This window comes from Chanodichthys erythropterus, chromosome 18, assembly GCF_024489055.1.
Source record: "Chanodichthys erythropterus isolate Z2021 chromosome 18, ASM2448905v1, whole genome shotgun sequence".
Classification (NCBI taxonomy): domain Eukaryota; kingdom Metazoa; phylum Chordata; class Actinopteri; order Cypriniformes; family Xenocyprididae; genus Chanodichthys; species Chanodichthys erythropterus.
This window is the reverse complement of record NC_090238.1, coordinates 25,459,334-25,478,883: the sequence shown is the minus strand read 5'-3', so window position 1 is coordinate 25,478,883 and position 19,550 is coordinate 25,459,334. Positions and strand designations below refer to the sequence as shown.

Sequence of the window (19,550 nt, the reverse complement as noted above, 5' to 3'; positions counted from 1 at the left end):
GACCACATTAATGTTTAATCTTGAGCAATATTTCTTGCTTGTGAATAAGAGATTATCAAATCTTTCACTTTCTCAATTGTTAGTTTTTGCCCATCACAGGATTTGGACCATGGACCATTGGACCACTACTTTCAAACTATCTACTATCTACGGCACCTAAACTTTTTCCACAGTAAGATGAGCTGTTTTTCTGTGAACATTGGGGTGTGAACAAAAACATACCTCTTGACCACCTCCCAAACCCTCTGCTGTATATTTTCTGCAAGGAAGTTGCCTTGAGAGCTGAAGTCTTTGGCTGTGTCCACCAGCCCCTGGACCTTCTCCATGTGTGCATCTACCATTTCTTCCAGACCCTGCAGGGCCTTAAGCAGCCTACCAACTGAGGCAAGGTCACCTCCGTAGTCCTCATTCGCCACTTCTACCTCCACTAATCCAAGCCACTCCTCAATGTCATCCAAAGAGCGCTGAAACTGCAACGCCTAGAGGAAAACCAAGAAAAGGCAAACAAAAACCCCATATCCAAGATGATATTTCAGACCAGAGTCAGTAAATCTGAAAGTCATGAGAGTATGCTGGCGTATCTAATATTAATTGTCAGAGAACAATGTGTTTTCGCATGCTGTACCTGATATGCTTGCTGTAGACGTGACTTCTTCTGTTTGCAGTTGCTTAAAAGCTGGTCCCAGCTGTCATCGACATCCTTTATTCGTGGTTTTATCTTGCTTTTAGCAGGATGACTGGATACTAGCATGTTTTCACCATCCTGAGGAAACATTTCCTCTTTTAGGCTAAATGCTGCTGATGCTTTTTTAAGTCTGAATTTCATACAAATAGAGAAAGATTAAGATAAATTTAGACATTATTTAAGAATCCAATGTCATACTTTCATGAGGGTCTGCACTCTGTTGCGGTTAGCCAGAATCTCTGCCTCAAAGCTCTGGTGTTTTAGTAGCTTTGCTTGTAGGTTGATAGGATCTCTCCAGCTCTCATCAACAGCCACAGAGTTCTTCTCATTCAACCATGAGGAAACCTTTACAAATGAGAATTTAACTTAGTAAAAAATATACAGATGTGTAAAATAGATCAGACTACATAGATGTCATTGCTCTTTTTTTTTTTTTTCTTCACACACCTCATAGCTTCCTTCCAGGAATTTCTGCAGCTGTAGAGATTCTTCCAAAGCTTTTCGTCTGGCTTTGCTCATTTCCAGTAATTTGTTCTTCCTGTAAAAAAAAAGGAATTTTACCTAAACAGTACTTTATAATGTTTTTGATCTTCAAACCCTTCTGAAAAAGAAGTGCACTTAAATGTACTGAATGTGCACTTGTAGAGTTCCTAAAATCTTAAAAGTATATTTGTCTTGCAGATAATATATTATTAATAAAATAAAAGGTCACTTTGTAATAATGTTATAAAAAGGGCACATTGTAATAATGTCAAATTAAAGGTTTTACTTTAAAATAAACTTTTAATAATCATTTACCATGCTTTAATATACTTATTTTAATGTGTTGACTAACATAATAAAGCACATGTTATGTACTTTAATTATAGTCTTATTTAATATTACATTTAAAGTTGATATATTTTAATTTTTAAGTTTCATTTAAGTACATTTAAATTTTTAAAATTACTTAAATGTATTGTTAAATGTGTAATTACAAATATATTTAAATACACAGTTTACCCTAAATGCTTGTCAGTACATTTTGACCATATTTCAAAGACAACATAGTTATTATGAAATTACAAATAAAGCTGTACTTATATCCTTCTTAAGTGGGTCAAAAGGCACTCTGAAATTCAGCTAATTGCATTTAATATAAAAGAACTATAATATAATAACAATATAAATTAACTATTATACATTTTTTATTTAATTGCAATTAACATGCAGTTAAGTGTCTGTAAAAATTACATTCAGTTAGCACTTAAGTACATGCTTTTAAATATTATTTCTGTAATTACTACTCTAATTAGTTAAAGTGTGCTAAAGTATAATTCTTTTTTACAAGGCAGATGAGTTTTGTTTGTTTGCTGCATACCTGAGCAGAATAGCTTTAGTCTTCTTCTTGATGTTGTCAGAGTCATAGTGCTGTGCCTGTATGAGCTGTTGAGCATATCTGTCAACCTCTGCCACCTGCTCCATCTGAGCTTCTAGAGAGTTCTCAAACAGAGCGTGCTTCCTCTGCAGAGCCTCCACCTCTGACAATGAACCCTACAATGACAGTGTGAAACATCTTTCAGCATCCATTTCCAAAGTTACAGAGGATAAAACAACCAAGGCCGTTTTGTTTTCTTATAAGGTGAAATGTTACTCTGCCTTTAATGGGGTCCAAGAAATTAAACTCTTACCCCAAGATCTTCATTGATCAAGAAAGCCTCCCTGTTACTCATCCAGCTCTCAGTCTGGTCAGTATAGCCCAGGAATATCTGCAAACAATCAATATCTCATTATGCTCCACATAATACCTCACAAATACTCTGGAATAAACAGAACCTTAATGAAGCAAAACGAACTGCTGTTATCTTAATCACCTGGAGCTTCAGTGCTTGATCCAGAATTTTCTTTCGGTCCTCCCAAGCCTGAGCAAGCTTTGTTTTGGCGTCCTCCAGCTTATGTAGGGCTTCTTTAATCTCCGCTGAATCGCTGTGTCCAGACTTCACAAGATTCTGTCCAAAACTCTTAACTGAATCTATACGCTCACTGCGGGCATCAATCTCAGCCTGCAATCGTTAAATGTTGATACATCTGAAGTCTGGTATCATCTAACAGTACAATGTACTATGACAAATCACTTGAGATGTTACTCATTTTAAGTTGCTTTGGATCAAAGCATCTGATAATTGAATAAAGGTACATTTAGCTTTGTATAAAGATAAGAACACACAAAACAAGAACAATAATCTGCCATTTTTAAATACCTTCCAGTTCTGGTGCTCTAGTATGAAACTCTCAGCTTCAGTCTTATTCTTTGGCAGGCCTTTCTTTGCCATTTCATTGCTTTGCTTCAGGTTCCAGTCCAACAGGAGGCGCTGGTTAGCTTTAAACAGTTGCAGCTGATGAGACTCCTGCAACCGCTCCTTCCTACACAACAACAAAGTGTATTCTTTCTCATTTTATGTATATTTTATATTCATTTTTACCATGTTATTTAAATATCACATTATTGTTATTTTTATAAACTAAGAATATAGCAACTAATGGCAGCATACCTTCGTTTGATTTCCTTGTCCAGCTTCACTAAAGCAATGTTGACCTCTTCCTGCTTCTTTCTTAGTTTATCAGACAGATCACAGTGTCTCCTCAACCGATCTTTAGTGTCCTTCTCCAGGGCCTGGTTTTACAAATTAGAGCAATTGTGTTCTTTGTAACCCTTCTTGTAAGCAGACTAGCTTTAGTGATTTACACAAACCCTCGCACTACAGCATATAATGCACCATGAATGGTTTATTTAAAGGCTTTTGTACTTACAGCAGTTACTTCATTGGAAGGTGCTGAGAGTTTTTCTATAAAGCCTCTAACCACAAAGCCAGCACACACAATAGATATTGTATAGGACGTGCTACCCACAGTGCACTGATTAATATGGATGAATGTGTTCTTTGTATTACAGCTGTCCAGTCTACTCACAGCGCCTCTCTCCTGGATGACTCTGGCCTCCCTCTCCATCTCCTCGTGTCTGCGAATAAGGTTTTCCACACTCTCCACATCCACTCCACAGCCCTGACCCTGAAGCAGTAGCATCTGTGGCCCAATAACAATTCAATTCAATTCAATTAAGAATATTTCCTTAAATATATTCAAAAATATTGTTATATTGTAAAATTAAATATAAAATAATTTAAATAACATTTATGTATATTCATCAAAATGAAAGAACTGAAGACATTTAAGCAGCTACAATCTTGCTGATATGATAAATTGAGTATTATATTGGGTTCCCAGCCAAAGTTGAGTTCAGATTCAAATACATATAATTTGATAGCTATACAGTCTCTCTCTCACGCACTTTCACTCCAGCTCGGTCCCGGACTTCCTCTAGCTCTCGAATCAAGGCGTGGACTTCTAGCGCTGCCTCTAGCTTCCTCTTATAGCTGCTGAGGTTTCCATGGAAATTACTCCATCTGTTGGGAAGGTGACAAGAAAGTCAAAACAAACAACAATATGCAAGATATAACAGAAGACAAGTGTATTTTATTAACATGATCTCAGTTGAAATATAGGAGGCTGTACCGTTCATTGAGTTGCTGCCTACGCTTTCTCACAGTCGCCAACTCATCACTGTTCTGTCTCTCTAGCCGGGCTGCCAGAGTGTTGATTGTCTTGATGTGAGCATCATCAACAGTAACATCCTGAAAATGATGAAAACTACTTAGTGAAAGAATGTTACTGCACAAAGCAATATGCTGCCAATATAATATATACAAAGCCTACGGTATGCAATTATCATACGGAGTAAACAGAGTAGTTGATGTGTTTTTCTTTAAGTTAACATTTGCTAAATCAAGCAGAACACCAGACTTACTCCAGAACCTGAGCCTCTGAATTCACTGAGCTTCTTGAGCAGTTGCTGACCATGTTCATAATCCTCTCCAACATCACCAACATTTATCATCACCTCCTGCAGCAAAGACACTGAGGTCAGTGAAACTAAACATTAAGTAGTATACAAGTACTGTGTATATCAACACATGTTTTCAGCTATTTGTTATGGAATGGCCTCATTTGTTCACCTTTTGCCTAATCCAAACTTCAACCTGTTCCACTTTCTGCAGGAACTCAAGAAAATCACGGTTATCCTCAAGAACTTTTCCACGGGCAGCAACTGCTTGCTTCAGAGCCTCCCAATGAGAGATCAGCGCAGAAATGGTCTGCTGTATCTCCTTTGATTTCGGATGCCGCATGGTCACCAGTTCATTTCCAGCCTTGTGACAAATATGTGACAAACTATGTTAAATATACGTATGAAGAATAAATAAATATAGGATTATCTCTTACTGACTGCTGAACCACCTTGTGACTTTGGTACAGCGACTCACCTGCTGGACAGATTCAATGATATTTCCATGGGCCAGAATCTCTGCTTCAAACACCTGATGCTTCTGCAGTATCTTCATTTTAGTCTGAAGGTTGCTCATGTCCATTTTGGAGTCTTCTTGTATCTTATTCATACGGTCTGTGATCCATTCCTCTGCCTAGAATGCAAATAAATATCATAAACCAACCAATTAAATTGTTTGTTTCTATCTGTTTAAGGTCACTTGGAAATGAGAAGTACCTCTGACACATCTCGGTTGAAAATACAGAGAAGTTTCGAAATCTCAAGATCCTCTCTGCGTTTTTCAGACAGATCTTTGATGCGTTCCCTCCTCTCCTGAAGAGCTTTCAGTTTGTTCTTAATGTTGGTGCTTTTTTCTCGATTCAAACCTTCTGTCCTTAAACGCTCCGCTGACTCCTGAAGAGCCATCATCTACACAACGTGATAAGACATTCTTTCACCTATTCTTAGTCTGAAAATGTCACTTTGTTTTAAATGCTTCAGGCTGAAGAAAGAAAACCAACCCACCTTGTCTTCCTGAGAATTAAGAAGTTTTTCAAAGGCTTCGTGGCGTTTAATCAAACTTTCTACATCATCCACTGTTGTTCCCAAATCACTGTTCTTCAACTGGATCTGCAAAGAAACAGATGTTGTTAGCTTTAAAAATATGAATGTCTAACTACAAACTTGATTCTGAAATGAATTTGTGAACTATCTAATACTATATGAATAATTATTTAAGAGGTCACCATGTTCAAATGTAAATGTAAGTAATTCCTGCTAGTTTACAGGAGCACTAACCTCTTGAGAGTTAGTGATTTTTTCCATGTGCTCAGTGTCTCTATAAAACACCTGCTCCAGATATGTGTTCTCCAGCCATTTCTGCTTGGACTGCCAGTTATCAGAAAGCGTCTCTTTCTCTTCTTGCAGAGCTTTCAGTTTCTCTTGGATCTGATGGCCACACAGAATGTTTAAACATGTATTTGGTATGTATTCAGTGCTTATATGTCGATTGATAATGATAAATAATATTACAGTTTGCAATGTTGTAGTATAAACCAGACAAATTTGAGTTTCTCACTTCTCTAGCATCAGGTATGTCATGCTCCAGTTGGTCCTGGCCCATGGATATGGCCTGAGCATACGTCTCCTCATGTGCCACAATCTCAGCCCAGAGCTGCTGATGCTGCAACAACTGCAGATCACAGGTGGCAACGTCTCTAATGGACTCCTCTGCCTTCATCCCACTCAGCACCTGGGAGCACCAGAGGGAGTAGTCCTGTGCCTGAGGAACAAGGCAATATGAAAGGGTTATAAATTAGTTTTCAAACAATATTTTCTAATTTTCCACCAAATCAAACCTTGGGAGTTTAAAATCTTTAAAAATTGAGTGACAAAATGATTGTAGGCTACCGTGTTGAGGAACATGTAGCGGTCCTTAGCTGACTGCAGCTCCTCCTCCCTCTGCTCCATGTGCATACGGAGTTTTTCCCAGCTCTCCACCACCTCCTGCTGCAGCTTCTGCAACACCACCTTCAGCTCAGGAGAGCACATGTCCAGAATTGCATCAGTTCCATCCAACAGCTCCTGAAGCTGTAGAAAAATCACAAAATGTAAACACTGAAACCAAGAAAGAGATTTATGTGAGCATTTGTAAATTGTTTATTTATTTGTTTGCTTATTTGCAGAGTAATTATTTTGTAAACTATTTATTTATTTGCTAATTATTTCATCCATTCTTTCTACTTGTACATTTTTTAAGTTGTAGCTACATTTTCACAGAACATCTCATATTCCTTTTCAGAATGAAACTGAAGGAGACCAATCAGACGGCAGCGCGGGTAAAGCTACTAGGTGCGAAGCATAGATAAGCATAAATAAATAAAAATCCATCATTTAACAGCAGAAAACCAGGTAAGTGAGTTAAAATAGGCATAGAGAAACAACCGAGTCATCACTTATTATTACCCCTATAACGTTAAGATATTAAAACACTCCATAAAATGACAAATATATACACCAATAACTGACTTAATACATATATACAACAATGATCAACTTAAAGTTGCACTTAGTAGTTTTTCACTTTGCACAAAAGCATCCATGCAACCCACTAGGTGTCAGTATAGTGTTACTCCAAGATGATGGCATTTCAGCAGTGTTATTACTGAGCACACCTGTAATGAATGCTCTCTCTATACCTGTTGCTCTGTTCCAGCCAGCTCATGTACAAGAGCTTCATGTTTCCGTAGCTGTGACAGCACCCCCTTCAGATCTTTGGCTATGTCATCAGGAACGCTTTTGTACCTCTCCTGGTACAAGAAAAGCACAAGGGCGGATTTGTTTATTGTATTATTCTGGAGCATGACTTTATTGTACAGCTGGACCAGTTACCTTTATCTGTCCTAGCGCATCAGTCAGATCTTTGTAGAATTTGTGACATTCCTCAGATTTATGTAGTTTTTCTATACGATCTTTGGATAAGTTCTGCAGCTCTTCCCATGATTCTCTGTCATTCATAAAATAGACTTCATGTAAGTATGAACTGCAAATGATATCTAAAGACTGTAAAATTATATACACAGGTCTGACACATCACATACAAAAATAATTTGACACAAATGTGAAATTACTGTATTTGTTTATAATATTTTGTTTATATATGTTTTTCCTGATCACATGCCATTACCTTAGTAGACTCTGTGTTTCTCGGATGAAGCTGCTCTCAGGGTGATTAGTTTTGATGAGTTTGTCAGCCAACTCTTCACAGGTGTGCATCCTCTCCAGTCCCACCTCCAGCTGCTTTAAGAATACCTCAAATCTCCCACGCAGTTGCTATCATGAAACAAGAGGTGCTTAGACAGATCCTGATCACAGACAACATGCATAACTGTTTATCTAATCCTCAAGATACAGGATTCAATTCATGAATCATACTGAAATTTGAAAAATTTTAATAGTTTTTAAATAGTAAAATAAGGTTTCAAATATTTTGATGGCAAGGTCCCAGAATATATAATTGCTAGGAGCAAATAATAAGTGTGAAATAATAAAAAATAAGATAAAAGACATAAAATAATGAGAAAATAATATGTGTGATATTGTTAATAATTAAATTATTGGCTTTTACTTTGTCACTGTACTAAAGCTAAAGAAACGTGTGTCTTTTCATACCCACTATTGGATTAATATTAATTGAAACAGTACTATCAAATTCAATTAATATATTTTTGTATTAATATCTTAATTAAACATTAAAAATGACATCCCTAAAATATCTTTTGCAAAATATAGATTTTTCTCTAAAAATTCTTGGACCTTAACCAATTAAAGTACAGTGCTAAGTAGTTTAAAGGTAAATATGCAGGACAGTGACAAATCTTTGGACAGGTGGTCTGCCACAGATAGTTAGTCTCACCAGTGCATTTTCATAATCACTCCCAAAGTCATTAGAAGTGGCAATCTGTTTCTGCTGAGCGATCCATTCCTCCAATTCAGCAGACTCGCGTTTAAATTCATGTAGGTTTAGGGTCTCTCTAAGCCTCTGCTCTCTGTTATAAAGAGACATGTTTGTTTTAACACTGCAAAGAAACATGATGGTGTGTACTTCTTTTAGTTGTCCTGATTTATCTACGGATTGTTGTTTTACCTGACTGTCGCTGAGTGTTGCACCTCACTAAGCTTAGATTTAATGTGGTTGTAGGGCTTGTTCAACTCCTCTAAACCCCACACACGTACAGCCTGCTTAACGTTGGACTTGAGTTCATCTACTTGAGCAGCAAGTACCTCAATCTGCCCCTCCACACCCTGGAAAAACCAAACCAGTATGTGTTAACATGTTAAAACCTTAAGCTATTGCATTAGTACAAGCTAAACATTACTCACCTCATGCTGCTTTATTAGACTCTGAGTAGCTAATTCAGTCTTGCCATAATCAGTGCTGACCAAAGCTGATGTTTCTGACAGAAGCGTTTCCAGCTCATTGCAGTCAAGCAAAAGCTGTCCATCAGAAAAGAAAAATGTTGACACTAATGGCTTGAATAATTACTGGACCAAAAAAACTGCAAACACTCCTACACTTTTACCTGCTCCCGTGTAACTGCCTTGTTAAGTTCGCTGGACCGTTTCTCACATGACTCCCCTAACTCCTCCCACTCTGCAATCAGTTGCTCGCACCTTTGCTGCACTTCCTGACCATTCCACTGATTGGACTGGGCCATGGCTTGTCCTCTGTCCAGTATTCGTTGCAGGTACTTGCTGTGGGCATTCACCTCTGCCTGCAGGTCCTAGAAGGGGTTTTGAAAGATTTAACAGTTATAATGAATACAGCTTTACTCTGAAACTTTACAAAGAAATGTACAATAAATGGAAGCATGCATGGCAATATAAAAGCTATAAATCACACCCCTATTTGGAATCTACATTGTATTTTTGAATAGGTAATTTCATTCCCAGCAATATTCCTACACTCGTATCTAATCATACCTTGTGTTTCTGAAGCAGGCTAACTGCCCCAGCCAGAGATCTTTCATAGTTTGTCATATCAGCTACAGGGTGATGCTCTGATATCCAGTTTAGCTCTAGGTCTACATCATGGTAAAAGCTATATAGAGCCACATCTGCCTCTAACTGGCTTCGGCGATGATCCAAAGGTTTCTGTAAAGACTTAAATCTGGCAAATAAAACAGAGGTAAAGGCTTCTTAAAACATGCAGAGAAAGCAACTCCTTACTGTTTTGTATTAACTGACCCTGCATGTACCTATAATTTATCGTCAATTTATTAGCTATTGTTTCCTTAAAACAAGACTTTCATTACAGGTAAGTTTTCACTATGAAAGAAATTTTTGAGAAAAAATTAGTACTAACAGTTTCAGGTAAGTGTCAGTCTCCCTGAGAATACGCTGAGAGTCAAAATGGTTGGTGGCCAGGTGTTTGGCACGGGTGACAATGGAGTTGATTTTTTCTGCAAGTTCTTGAGCTTCCTCCTCCAGCTGCTTGTGCTCCTTTAGGAGCTGTCTGCTTGAGCGAAGGTCATGGCCCCTGATTGCATTCTGTAGCATTCTCTCAATTGCCTCAATCTTCAGTTTTGCATCCTGAAAATAAACAAAATAAACTTTAAAATATAGAAATGAATGAATTTTTTAACCCGTTTAATTTAACGACCCAAAAGAAAAGATTTAAGAATGACAGAAATTTGTTCTGCTTATACATTTCAAGGATAAGTTTATAAAGTACCTGAAGCAACTCCATGAGTTGCTCCTGCTGGCCAGCCTGTCGTAGTTTGTCCCCTCTTTCTGCCATCTTCCTCTGGAGTTCAGTCCACCTTTGGCGTACTTCTCGAGTCTTTTTCTGGATGCTTTGGCTGTTATAGTGATCCTCTGCCAACATATCCTCTCCAGTCTAACCAAATAAAATCCAATCATCAAAAATGTACAAAATCATGGCAAAAAACTTGGGTTGCTTGAAGAATAGGAAACAGTACTTCTGATGTGGTACTGTACCTCAGTCAGTCTGTCTATGCGGACTTGATTAGCCTTCATCTCTTTTTCTGCCGCCTCATGTTTTTTGAGCTTGCGAAGGATGTTGGTTGGATCTCTGTACGATTCGTCCTCAGCAATCTCAAACTTCTCCTCCATCCACAGCAGCATTTCCTCTGCATCTCTTAAAAATTCCTATACAAGGGAAAGTATTTTAAAGCACTATAGTTGTTTAGTTTTATAGTCTGATAGCTACTAAATAATTTTCATTATTTATAAATTATGCTGTCACATTCCAAAACATAAATTGAAGGTCTACCTGGTATTTGTTTGAGGCAAGTAACTCAAGCCTCCTTAATTTACAACTCTCTTTCAGACTCTTAAATCGATCTTGAATGACCTTTGATCGCTGTTGAATTCTGGAAAGGAGGAATATGCCAGTTTTAACAAGATAATAGGTAATAGCACTATAAACAAGCTATTATAATTATGCCTATGTAAAAACAAATAATAGGCTATACTTACTCTTTAGCAGCAAAGTTACGCTTACTGATGAGCTCCATGCTCTTGTCTTGAAAGAGGTTGGTGGATCGCTCTAAAGCCACAAGCAAAGCCTCAAGCTCTTCTTGCCGGCCCAGTAAACTGTGAACGCTGTCAACTGAGTCCTGTGCAGAAATTATGCATTAAATCTTTACAAATGTGTAGCTCTTCCTTTGACAAAAAAATGTGCTTAAGAGACATGAAATGAATGAATTTATTCAATGAGTAAAAAGAAATGAAATTTAACCGTATCATAAATTTCATTTACCCCCAAGTCTCTGACTTTCAGTCTGGCCTCATGACCAGAAATGGTGGCCTCTATGCGATCTGCTTCCTTATTCAGCCTTTGAAACTCCAGTCCTTGCTCAAGCCTTCTGTTGCGACTAGACCACAGTTTGTCCAGCTGGCTCCACTCGTGATCCAACTTTGTGAGTGTCTGCTGAACATCTTTAGCTCCTTTCTCTCCAGATGCCACCTCCAGAGATTGACCCAGCTTCTCCATATCTTTTAATCTGAAATAATTTTACTGTCAAGCATAGGCACTAAGCAAGAATTGCAAAAGAAAGCTCAAACACAACTAACTTTGCTCTCTGCAGGTCAATCTCTTGTTTCAGATCAATGTTATCCTTCAGCAGGGCTTGAGCAGATGCTACATCAGATCCAGTCTCCTCTTCGAGAAGGTGTTCCTGTATTGCCTCAGCCCACATAAACAGGTCTCTGGTCTCTTTCTGAAAGAGTTGCAAGCGTTGGGCTTCCTCAAGCATCTGTTGTCTCTGAACGGCTTGGGCCTTCAACTGCCGCAGCAGCTCTTCCAGAGCACTTACTTCTTCCATAATAGCGGCGCTCTCTACTGGACTACAGTCCTTTTTCCTGTGGCAATAGCAATGGGACATACAGTTAACAGGCAAATTAATGAGAATTGATTTAGGTTCACTACTATATATAACATTCTCATAAGTTATTGCTGATGTTTACAAGATGTGCCAAGGTTTAAAATAAGAAATATCAATAAATAAATATCATCAAAAATAAGTGGTACTGCAATAATTTTGTAGCAAACCCACATCTTGGCCACACTTTTAAGGTACTCTATTTTTCTTTCCAGGGCTTCTATGTCCCTCTCAGCCTGGGCTTGTCTGTGTTCCTCAGCCTGTAGGGCTGATGCTGAGCTTCCTACATCAGGTGTGTCAAGCTGGGAAAGCCTGTCCTGGAGCTGAGCCTTGACATCCTGGCAGGTCTGCAGGAAGGACTTCACATCAGCAGAACTAAGCAGCTCATGAGCCATCTCATCCTTCAGTTTCTGAATATGTTCCCACCTGGTCATGCAAAGAAACTTTAAAGACCTTTTAACAACAATATAGTATGCTGGGATTGTACGGCTGCACAGTGCTGATTTTACCCACATACCTGCGGGTTACGCTTCCAAGTTTGAGGTGAATCTCTTTTTTCTTGCTGTACTGCTTTTTCACAAGCTCTTCACCAAGCTTGTTAATGTCATCAAGCTGCTTTCTACCACTGGCTAGTTCAGTTAGAAAGTTCTGCATATGGCATTGAGAAGCAAGAAGTGAATGTTTTAAATCAAAATACCACCATGTTATCAAAAGAACATACAGTGGGTACGGAAAGTATTCAGACCCCCTTAAATGTTTCACTCTTTGTTATATTGCAGCCATTTGCTAAAATCATTTAATTTCATTTTTTTTTTCCTCATTAATGTATACACAGCACCCCATATTGACAGAAAAACACAGAATTGTTGACATTTTTGCAGATATATTAAAAAAAGAAAAACTGAAATATCACATGGTCCTAAGTATTCAGAACTTTTGCTGTGACACTCATATATTTAACTTAGGTGCTGTCCATTTCTTCTGATCATCCTTGAGATGGTTCTACACCTTCATTTGAGCCCAGCTGTGTTTGATTATACTGATTCGGACTTGATTAGGAAAGCCACACACCTGTCTATATAAGACCTTACAGCTCACAGTGCATGTCAGAGCAAATGAGAATCATGAGGTCAAAGGAACTGCCTGAAGAGCTCAGAGACAGAATTGTGGCAAGGCACAGATCTGGACGACTGGTTGCAATCGAGGGAAAGATGAATGCGGCCAAGTACAGGGATATCCTGGACGAAAACCTTCTCCAGAGTGCTCAGGACCTCAGACTGGGCCAAAGGTTTACCTTCCAACAAGACAATGACCCTAAGCACACAGCTAAAATAACGAAGGAGTGGCTTCACAACAACTCTGTGACTGTTCTTGAATGGCCCCGCCAGAGCCCTGACTTAAACCCAATTGAGCATCTCTGGAGAGACCTAAAAATGGCTGTCAACAAACGTTTACCAGCCAACCTGACCGAACTGGAGAGGATCTGCAAGGAGGATCTCCCCAAATCCAGGTGTGAAAAACTTGTTGCATCTTTCCCAAAAAGACTCATGGCTGTATTAGATCAAAGGGTGCTTCTACTAAATACTGAGCAAAGGGTCTAAATACTTAGGACCATGTGATATTTCAGATTTCCTTTAATAAATCTGCAAAAATGTCAACAATTCTGTGTTTTTCTGTCAATATGGGGTGCTGTGTGTACATTCACGAGGGAAAAAAATGAACTTAAATGATTTTAGCAAATGGCTGCAATATAACAAAGAGTGAAAAATTTAAGGGGGTCTGAATACTTTCCGTACCCACTGTAGGTACATATCTTGGAGTTATTTCTCCAAGCAACTTTATAAGATGCTCTGAAGGTTCTAAAGGATTCATGTTGTGTTATTTTGTGTTTTCAGGGAGAACTGACCTCATATTTGGCTTGTACAACCTCTAAGTTGTTGGAGTTGGAGTTGAAAGTGTTGAGGACATTCTCCTTGTCTCCCATCCAGGACTCAAACTCCTCACAGGCATTATAGAACCTATGTAGTTGTGCAGCGTCATCCAGGATCTTATTTTTTGACTGGTGGTAGAAATTGTTTAAAATTATATTTTAAAATAAAATATCATTAAAATGATAAAGAATAAAGTTCTCTAGAAGGATGCTTGGTAAAACCTTGAATATTCACCTGTGCTAAATTATAAAGGCTGTTGAAATCATGCTCCAGAATGCTTTGTGTGCTCTCTATTGTGTCTTTTTTGAAGTGTTCATCAGGCAACGATGAGGCAGATAATTCAGCTGTACCACGGCGCATGGAACGAGTGCGCCGGGGGCGGTTCACTTTCCTTTTTGGACTCTCAGGTAGTCCATTCGTAGGCTCAGGTTGTGCTTCCTGAATTTGATTGCATCAAAACACAAGCAAAAGCTGTCTAGTAGATACAATTTAAAGAGAAGTTTTTATGGTTCATAAGATTTGAATTTAAATTTCAAATTGAATTGAAATTGTTAAAGAGTCTTACAGAAGATGGCAGCTCCCTTATGTATGTGGAAGATACTAGTTGTTCATTTCCTTTGCTGTCTCGAAGAAGAAACTTATCATTTTCCCTGCTGACAACTGTCAGTATTTCTCCTCTGTCCCAGGTTATTTTAGGACCTGGAAAAATGTCAGAATGAGCTCAAAGTCGAAAGTGGTTCATGGTACACACAAACAAGACCAGTAGCATTTATCAAATTTTAGCTCTAAAGGATGCTGTGTACCTCTATATTTGAACCTAATCACTGCTTGTTCTTGTGGTAAAGCCTTGTTAAGGACACGTTTGTCAGCTTTTTTCTCCTTTTCATCTTCGCCATCTGATGAATCACTGTAGTGGACCATTCTGTTCTGCTGGGTTTCAGTCTTAAATGAATGAAAAAATGTGTCAGTGCCCTTGAAGCTGTATCCATAAAATTATACAGGCATTTTGTGTTTTAGACTAGGAATGATTTACATTTATTGCATAAATTTACTATTTTTTTTCACCATTACCCTTGGATTATTCAGACAGAGTGAGTGCTTTAAATGTGTAGTAAATTAATAGGCTGTTTTGGTTGTGACTCACAGTAAGAGGAGCAAGTTGGGCAGCACTCTTGGCCTGCTCCCCCAGTCGTTTCACTTCTGAGGCATATGCTTCCATTTCTTTCTCCAGTCTTTGATGACGCTGGAGCAGAGCAGTACTGCTGGCCTCATCTTTTCCATAATCTTCGTCAATGAGAAGTGGCTTGCGGTCATCAAGCCATGATCTGGCTTCGGTAACATCTGCAAAATACTGAGGGAAAGGAAGAATGGTATTTAGAACACATTTTTATCCCAACCTTGATCCACTGAATCATAATTTCTCACTTTCCATTCAGAAGGAGCCTATGCACAGCCAAGTTTGGTTTCTACCTGCTTGATGACACTAGCTGCATGCAGTCTGTTCTTTCGGATGGTGACTTGTTCTTTAAGTTGCTGCCATTGTTTCTGAAGAGTCCGAATCCACTTTTGAATGTCTCTCTCATTGGGGTGTCTCACCCTGCAAAGCTCTTGGCCTTTGGATAAAAGCCCAGAGCACAGAGATTCCTGTGATTGAATCTCTGCCTCTAAAGCCTGCAACATACATAGCCATTTTTGCTAATCTTAGTAGCTCTGATCCAGTCTCACTGAGGTTAAGCAATGTTAGTCTGTTCTCTGTCATAGTAGTGCCAAACACAGCATTAAGTATCAATAAGCATTTATGGACAGTAATGTATTTCTTTGATTCTTGAATTTGGTATTTTATTATAGCATGTATGTGAGTATGTGATGGCCACATACCTTATGGTTCTGAATGGCCTGCTGAATTTGACTGAGGTCTCTCCCCAGAGATGCAGCCTGTGAGAGGACCCATTTCTCATATATCCATGCTTCCACTTCTTCACAATCATGGAAAAACTCAAAGACCTTCAGCTGTCCCTCAAGAGCTTTTCTCCTTTTTTGACAAGAACAGACAATGTTATTGCTGTACAGTATATTTCCATAGCCAATTTTTTTAAAACCATTTCTACAATAGTAAAATTGCACAGTAAACAATCCTGTCTGCATTTCATTTAACTTACAGTCTAGCTTCTGTAAGTCTAGATATGTGTCTAAGTATATAATACTTGTCACATTTTTTTTATTTTTTTTTATTTTGTACTCAGTTTAGAATCAGTCGTATATATGTCCACAACTAAAATGGATTCTAGAACAATCAGATGGGTTTAAAGTGTTTACCTGTTCTTGCTGAGACCCAGTAGGGAGTTATACTGGCCATTAAGATCTTTAATTTCTCTCTGGACTTTTGTGGCACCTTGGTGTTTAACCTTTAAGGCACTGCTGCTGCTAATGGCATTCAGGGTTTCTCCAAGTGAGATGATCTGAGCATCTAGCAAGTCCTGCTTTTGCAATAGGGCTACCACCTCTGGCAGCTGTTTTCCTATGTCAGAGGAATCTGCCTGGGCCTTTAAACAGGAATTAAATATATTAAACATTCATTATATATTCAAAATTCATAATGCTCAGTGAGAATGTCTGTTTATATATATATATACACAGTACAGTCCAAAAGTTTGGAACCACTAAGATTTTTTATGTTTTTAAAAGAAGTTTCGTCTGCTCACCAAGGCTACATTTATTTAATTAAAAATACAGTAAAAAACAGTAATATTGTGAATTATTATTACAATTTAAAATAACTGTATACTATTTAAATATATTTGAGAAAGTAATTTATTCCTGTGATGCAAAGCTGAATTTTCAGCATCGTTAATCCAGTCTTCAGTGTCACATGATCCTTCAGAAATCATTCTAATATGCTGATTTGCTGCTCAATAAACATTTATGATTATTTTCAATGTTGAAAACAGTTGTGTACTTTTTTTTCAGGATTCCTTGATGAATAGAAAGTTCAAAAGAACAGCATTTATCTGAAACACAAAGCTTCTGTAGCATTATACACTACCGTTCAAAAGTTTGGGGTCAGTAAGAATTTGTATTTTTTTTAAAAGAAATTAAAGAAATGAATACTTTTATTCAGCAAGGATGCATTAAATCAATCAAAAGTGGCAGTAAAGACATTTATAATGTTACAAAAGATTAGATTTCAGATAAACACTGTTCTTTTGAACTTTCTATTCATTAAATAATCCTGAAAAAAAAAATATTGTACACAAATATTTTGTACAATTGTACACATTAAATGTTTCTTGAGCAGCAGATCAGCATATTAGAATGATTTCTGAAGGATCATGTGACACTGAAGACTGGAGTAATGATGCTGAAAATTCAGCTTTGCCATCACAGGAATAAATTACTTTGTGAAATATATTCAAATAGAAAACAGTTATTTTAAATTGTAATAATATTTCACAATATTACTGTTTTTACTGTATTTTTAATTAAATAAATGTAGCCTTGGTGAGCAGACGAAACTTCTTTTAAAAACATAAAAAATCTTAGTGGTTCCAAACTTTTGGACTGTACTGTATATATACATATATATATATACTACAGTATGACCCATTCACCTGTAATTCCCTGAGGTCCTGAGATATTAACTCAATGTCTCTGAGGACAGCAAATGTATTCACAGCATCTCCAACATATTCCTTCTGCTGCTGCAGAAGCTGCTGCAAAGTTTTCCACTGGTTCATGATATCCATCTGCCTGTAACACACAATACAGTAATGACATAATAAGCACATATTATCTATGATTATTTTCTATTAAATGCTTCTACACCTTTAAATTGGTTTTTACTTAAAAAAAGTCATGCAAAGTCAGTTTCGATATCCACATTCCTAAGGATTAAAGGGATAGTTCACCCAAAAATGAAAATGTTGTCATCATTTACTCACCCTCATGTTGTTCCAAACCTGTTTGAGTTTCTTTCTTCTGTAGAACACAAAAGAAGGTATTTCAAAGAATGTTGGTAACCAGACAATTTACGGTAGCCATTGACTTTCATAGTGTTTTTTTGTCCTACTATGGAAGTCAGTTGCTACCATCAATTCTTTGACTATCAACATTCTTTAAAATATCTTTTGTGTTTAACAGCAGAAAGCAACTTATACAGGTTGGAAACAACTTGAGGGTGTGTAAATGATGATAAAATTTAAATTTTTGGGTGAACTATCCCTTTAACAAATGACTCAAGTTTTGCCATGTGTTATGCTAATCTTTTTAGTCTACAAATAAGCAATAGCCAAAATGAGTAAAAACGTAGCATCAATATGAATTAAAAAAAAAAAACTGCATGTTTCGACATGTCTTTGAAAGGTATGAAAAATAGTCATAGCTTGTTTCAGTAAGTGATTATAAAGAACCTGCAATTCTTTGCCCCTTTACCTGCGAATCACTTGTGCCTTGCTGTGGTAGTTCTCTTTCTCAATGACAGCAGCCATTTCACTTAAAGCGCGGAAACGTGGTTCACGAGCCAAAACATCTGCTCCCAGGGCCTCCAGTCTGCGAGCTGCTTTCTCAGCCTCCTCCAGTCTTTGCAGCCCTCCCAGTTCTTGTTGTTGAATCAGTTGCAGAGTGTCCTCCAGGTAGCTCTCCCTCAGCGTAGCCTTACGGCCAAACTTCTGGGCCAACTGTTCCAGCTGTTCTAACCTTATTAGAGCACTTTGGAGATCCCGCTCTCGCTGGTATTCTGCTCGCTCAAGCAAGGTCCAATTCCTTTCGATATCTCCCAAGGTCTTGCCTTCTGGAGGAATGTAGTCCCTCTGGTTGTTTGCCCTCAGCTTGGTTCGCAAGATGAAAAGGTGAGCTTCGATGGTCCCCCGTTCCTGGTACTTCGGAGGCTTCTCAATAGTGCGGTATGTCTTGAAGGCAGCCACCAAATGCTGCATTTCTCGCAGGGAGTTGGGGAAGGAGTGGTCATTGAGCTTCACCACCTTGGTCTTGATCCAGCGTAGTAAGTCAGACACCATGCTCTCATACACACGTTTCATATCATCCAGCTCTTTCAGAAGGTCCACAATCTGCATGCAGAGAGAAGGTCAACAGAAATAATCTTCATATTTTAAAAAACACTGATGTTGAAGCAGATGAATGAAAGAACAGTCAGCATTAAACCATATAGAGAGGATACTATACCTAAAAATAAAACTTTTTTAATAATATACTGACCCTCATGTCATTTCAAACCTGTATGAATTTCTTTCTTCTTTAAAAATACAAAAGAAAATATCTCCATACAATTACAGTCAATAGTGTCCAATGTGGTTTTGTACCCCACTGACTTTCATTGCATGGACAAAAAACAGTTGAATAATTCCTCAGATTATTTTTTAAAATGTTTCATAGCAGAAAGAAAGTAATACAAGTTTGGAAAAAAAAAAAAAAAAAAGGTATTAACCACTAAATAATAACAGAAATAGAATATACTTTGATCACAAGTTCTATTGCACTGAAGGATGGGTGATTTGGGTTCCTGTTCAGCTACACTACATCTATCTACTTAATACACACCTTTCCCACTTCTGGAAAACTCCTTTGCGGCTCAATAATTGTGTGTCTCATGTTCTGCCATCGCAGCCACTCACTGCTGAAAGAGCCACTGAAAGCCATTGTCATCTGGTATCCCA

General features: G+C 37.9%; 1 protein-coding gene across 2 annotated transcripts in view; it reads right to left on the bottom strand.

Moving 5' to 3' along the window:
• sptbn5 (spectrin, beta, non-erythrocytic 5) overlaps positions 1-19,550 on the bottom strand; it is a 34,676-nt gene that overhangs the window by 8,833 nt on the left and 6,293 nt on the right. For both annotated transcript variants that reach the window (XM_067367318.1, XM_067367320.1), the window contains 47 exons: positions 18,310-18,944; positions 17,490-17,628; positions 16,198-16,424; positions 15,760-15,913; positions 15,352-15,552; positions 15,026-15,232; positions 14,685-14,823; positions 14,447-14,580; positions 14,116-14,319; positions 13,857-14,009; positions 12,468-12,598; positions 12,125-12,376; positions 11,643-11,930; positions 11,329-11,572; positions 11,046-11,185; positions 10,840-10,939; positions 10,545-10,715; positions 10,279-10,443; positions 9,910-10,136; positions 9,528-9,714; positions 9,128-9,328; positions 8,928-9,041; positions 8,692-8,849; positions 8,461-8,593; positions 7,732-7,877; positions 7,437-7,551; positions 7,244-7,354; positions 6,456-6,635; positions 6,124-6,327; positions 5,844-5,993; positions 5,571-5,675; positions 5,283-5,474; positions 5,044-5,199; positions 4,738-4,929; positions 4,530-4,625; positions 4,238-4,356; positions 4,014-4,128; positions 3,635-3,748; positions 3,217-3,338; positions 2,926-3,088; positions 2,539-2,727; positions 2,356-2,433; positions 2,046-2,218; positions 1,133-1,223; positions 884-1,030; positions 626-763; positions 223-479 (listed from right to left, as the gene is read on the bottom strand). In XM_067367318.1, the coding sequence (XP_067223419.1) occupies positions 223-479; positions 626-763; positions 884-1,030; positions 1,133-1,223; positions 2,046-2,218; positions 2,356-2,433; positions 2,539-2,727; positions 2,926-3,088; positions 3,217-3,338; positions 3,635-3,748; positions 4,014-4,128; positions 4,238-4,356; positions 4,530-4,625; positions 4,738-4,929; positions 5,044-5,199; positions 5,283-5,474; positions 5,571-5,675; positions 5,844-5,993; positions 6,124-6,327; positions 6,456-6,635; positions 7,244-7,354; positions 7,437-7,551; positions 7,732-7,877; positions 8,461-8,593; positions 8,692-8,849; positions 8,928-9,041; positions 9,128-9,328; positions 9,528-9,714; positions 9,910-10,136; positions 10,279-10,443; positions 10,545-10,715; positions 10,840-10,939; positions 11,046-11,185; positions 11,329-11,572; positions 11,643-11,930; positions 12,125-12,376; positions 12,468-12,598; positions 13,857-14,009; positions 14,116-14,319; positions 14,447-14,580; positions 14,685-14,823; positions 15,026-15,232; positions 15,352-15,552; positions 15,760-15,913; positions 16,198-16,424; positions 17,490-17,628; positions 18,310-18,944 (8,057 nt within the window). The remainder of the gene's footprint in view (positions 1-222; positions 480-625; positions 764-883; positions 1,031-1,132; positions 1,224-2,045; positions 2,219-2,355; positions 2,434-2,538; positions 2,728-2,925; positions 3,089-3,216; positions 3,339-3,634; positions 3,749-4,013; positions 4,129-4,237; positions 4,357-4,529; positions 4,626-4,737; positions 4,930-5,043; positions 5,200-5,282; positions 5,475-5,570; positions 5,676-5,843; positions 5,994-6,123; positions 6,328-6,455; positions 6,636-7,243; positions 7,355-7,436; positions 7,552-7,731; positions 7,878-8,460; positions 8,594-8,691; positions 8,850-8,927; positions 9,042-9,127; positions 9,329-9,527; positions 9,715-9,909; positions 10,137-10,278; positions 10,444-10,544; positions 10,716-10,839; positions 10,940-11,045; positions 11,186-11,328; positions 11,573-11,642; positions 11,931-12,124; positions 12,377-12,467; positions 12,599-13,856; positions 14,010-14,115; positions 14,320-14,446; positions 14,581-14,684; positions 14,824-15,025; positions 15,233-15,351; positions 15,553-15,759; positions 15,914-16,197; positions 16,425-17,489; positions 17,629-18,309; positions 18,945-19,550) is intronic.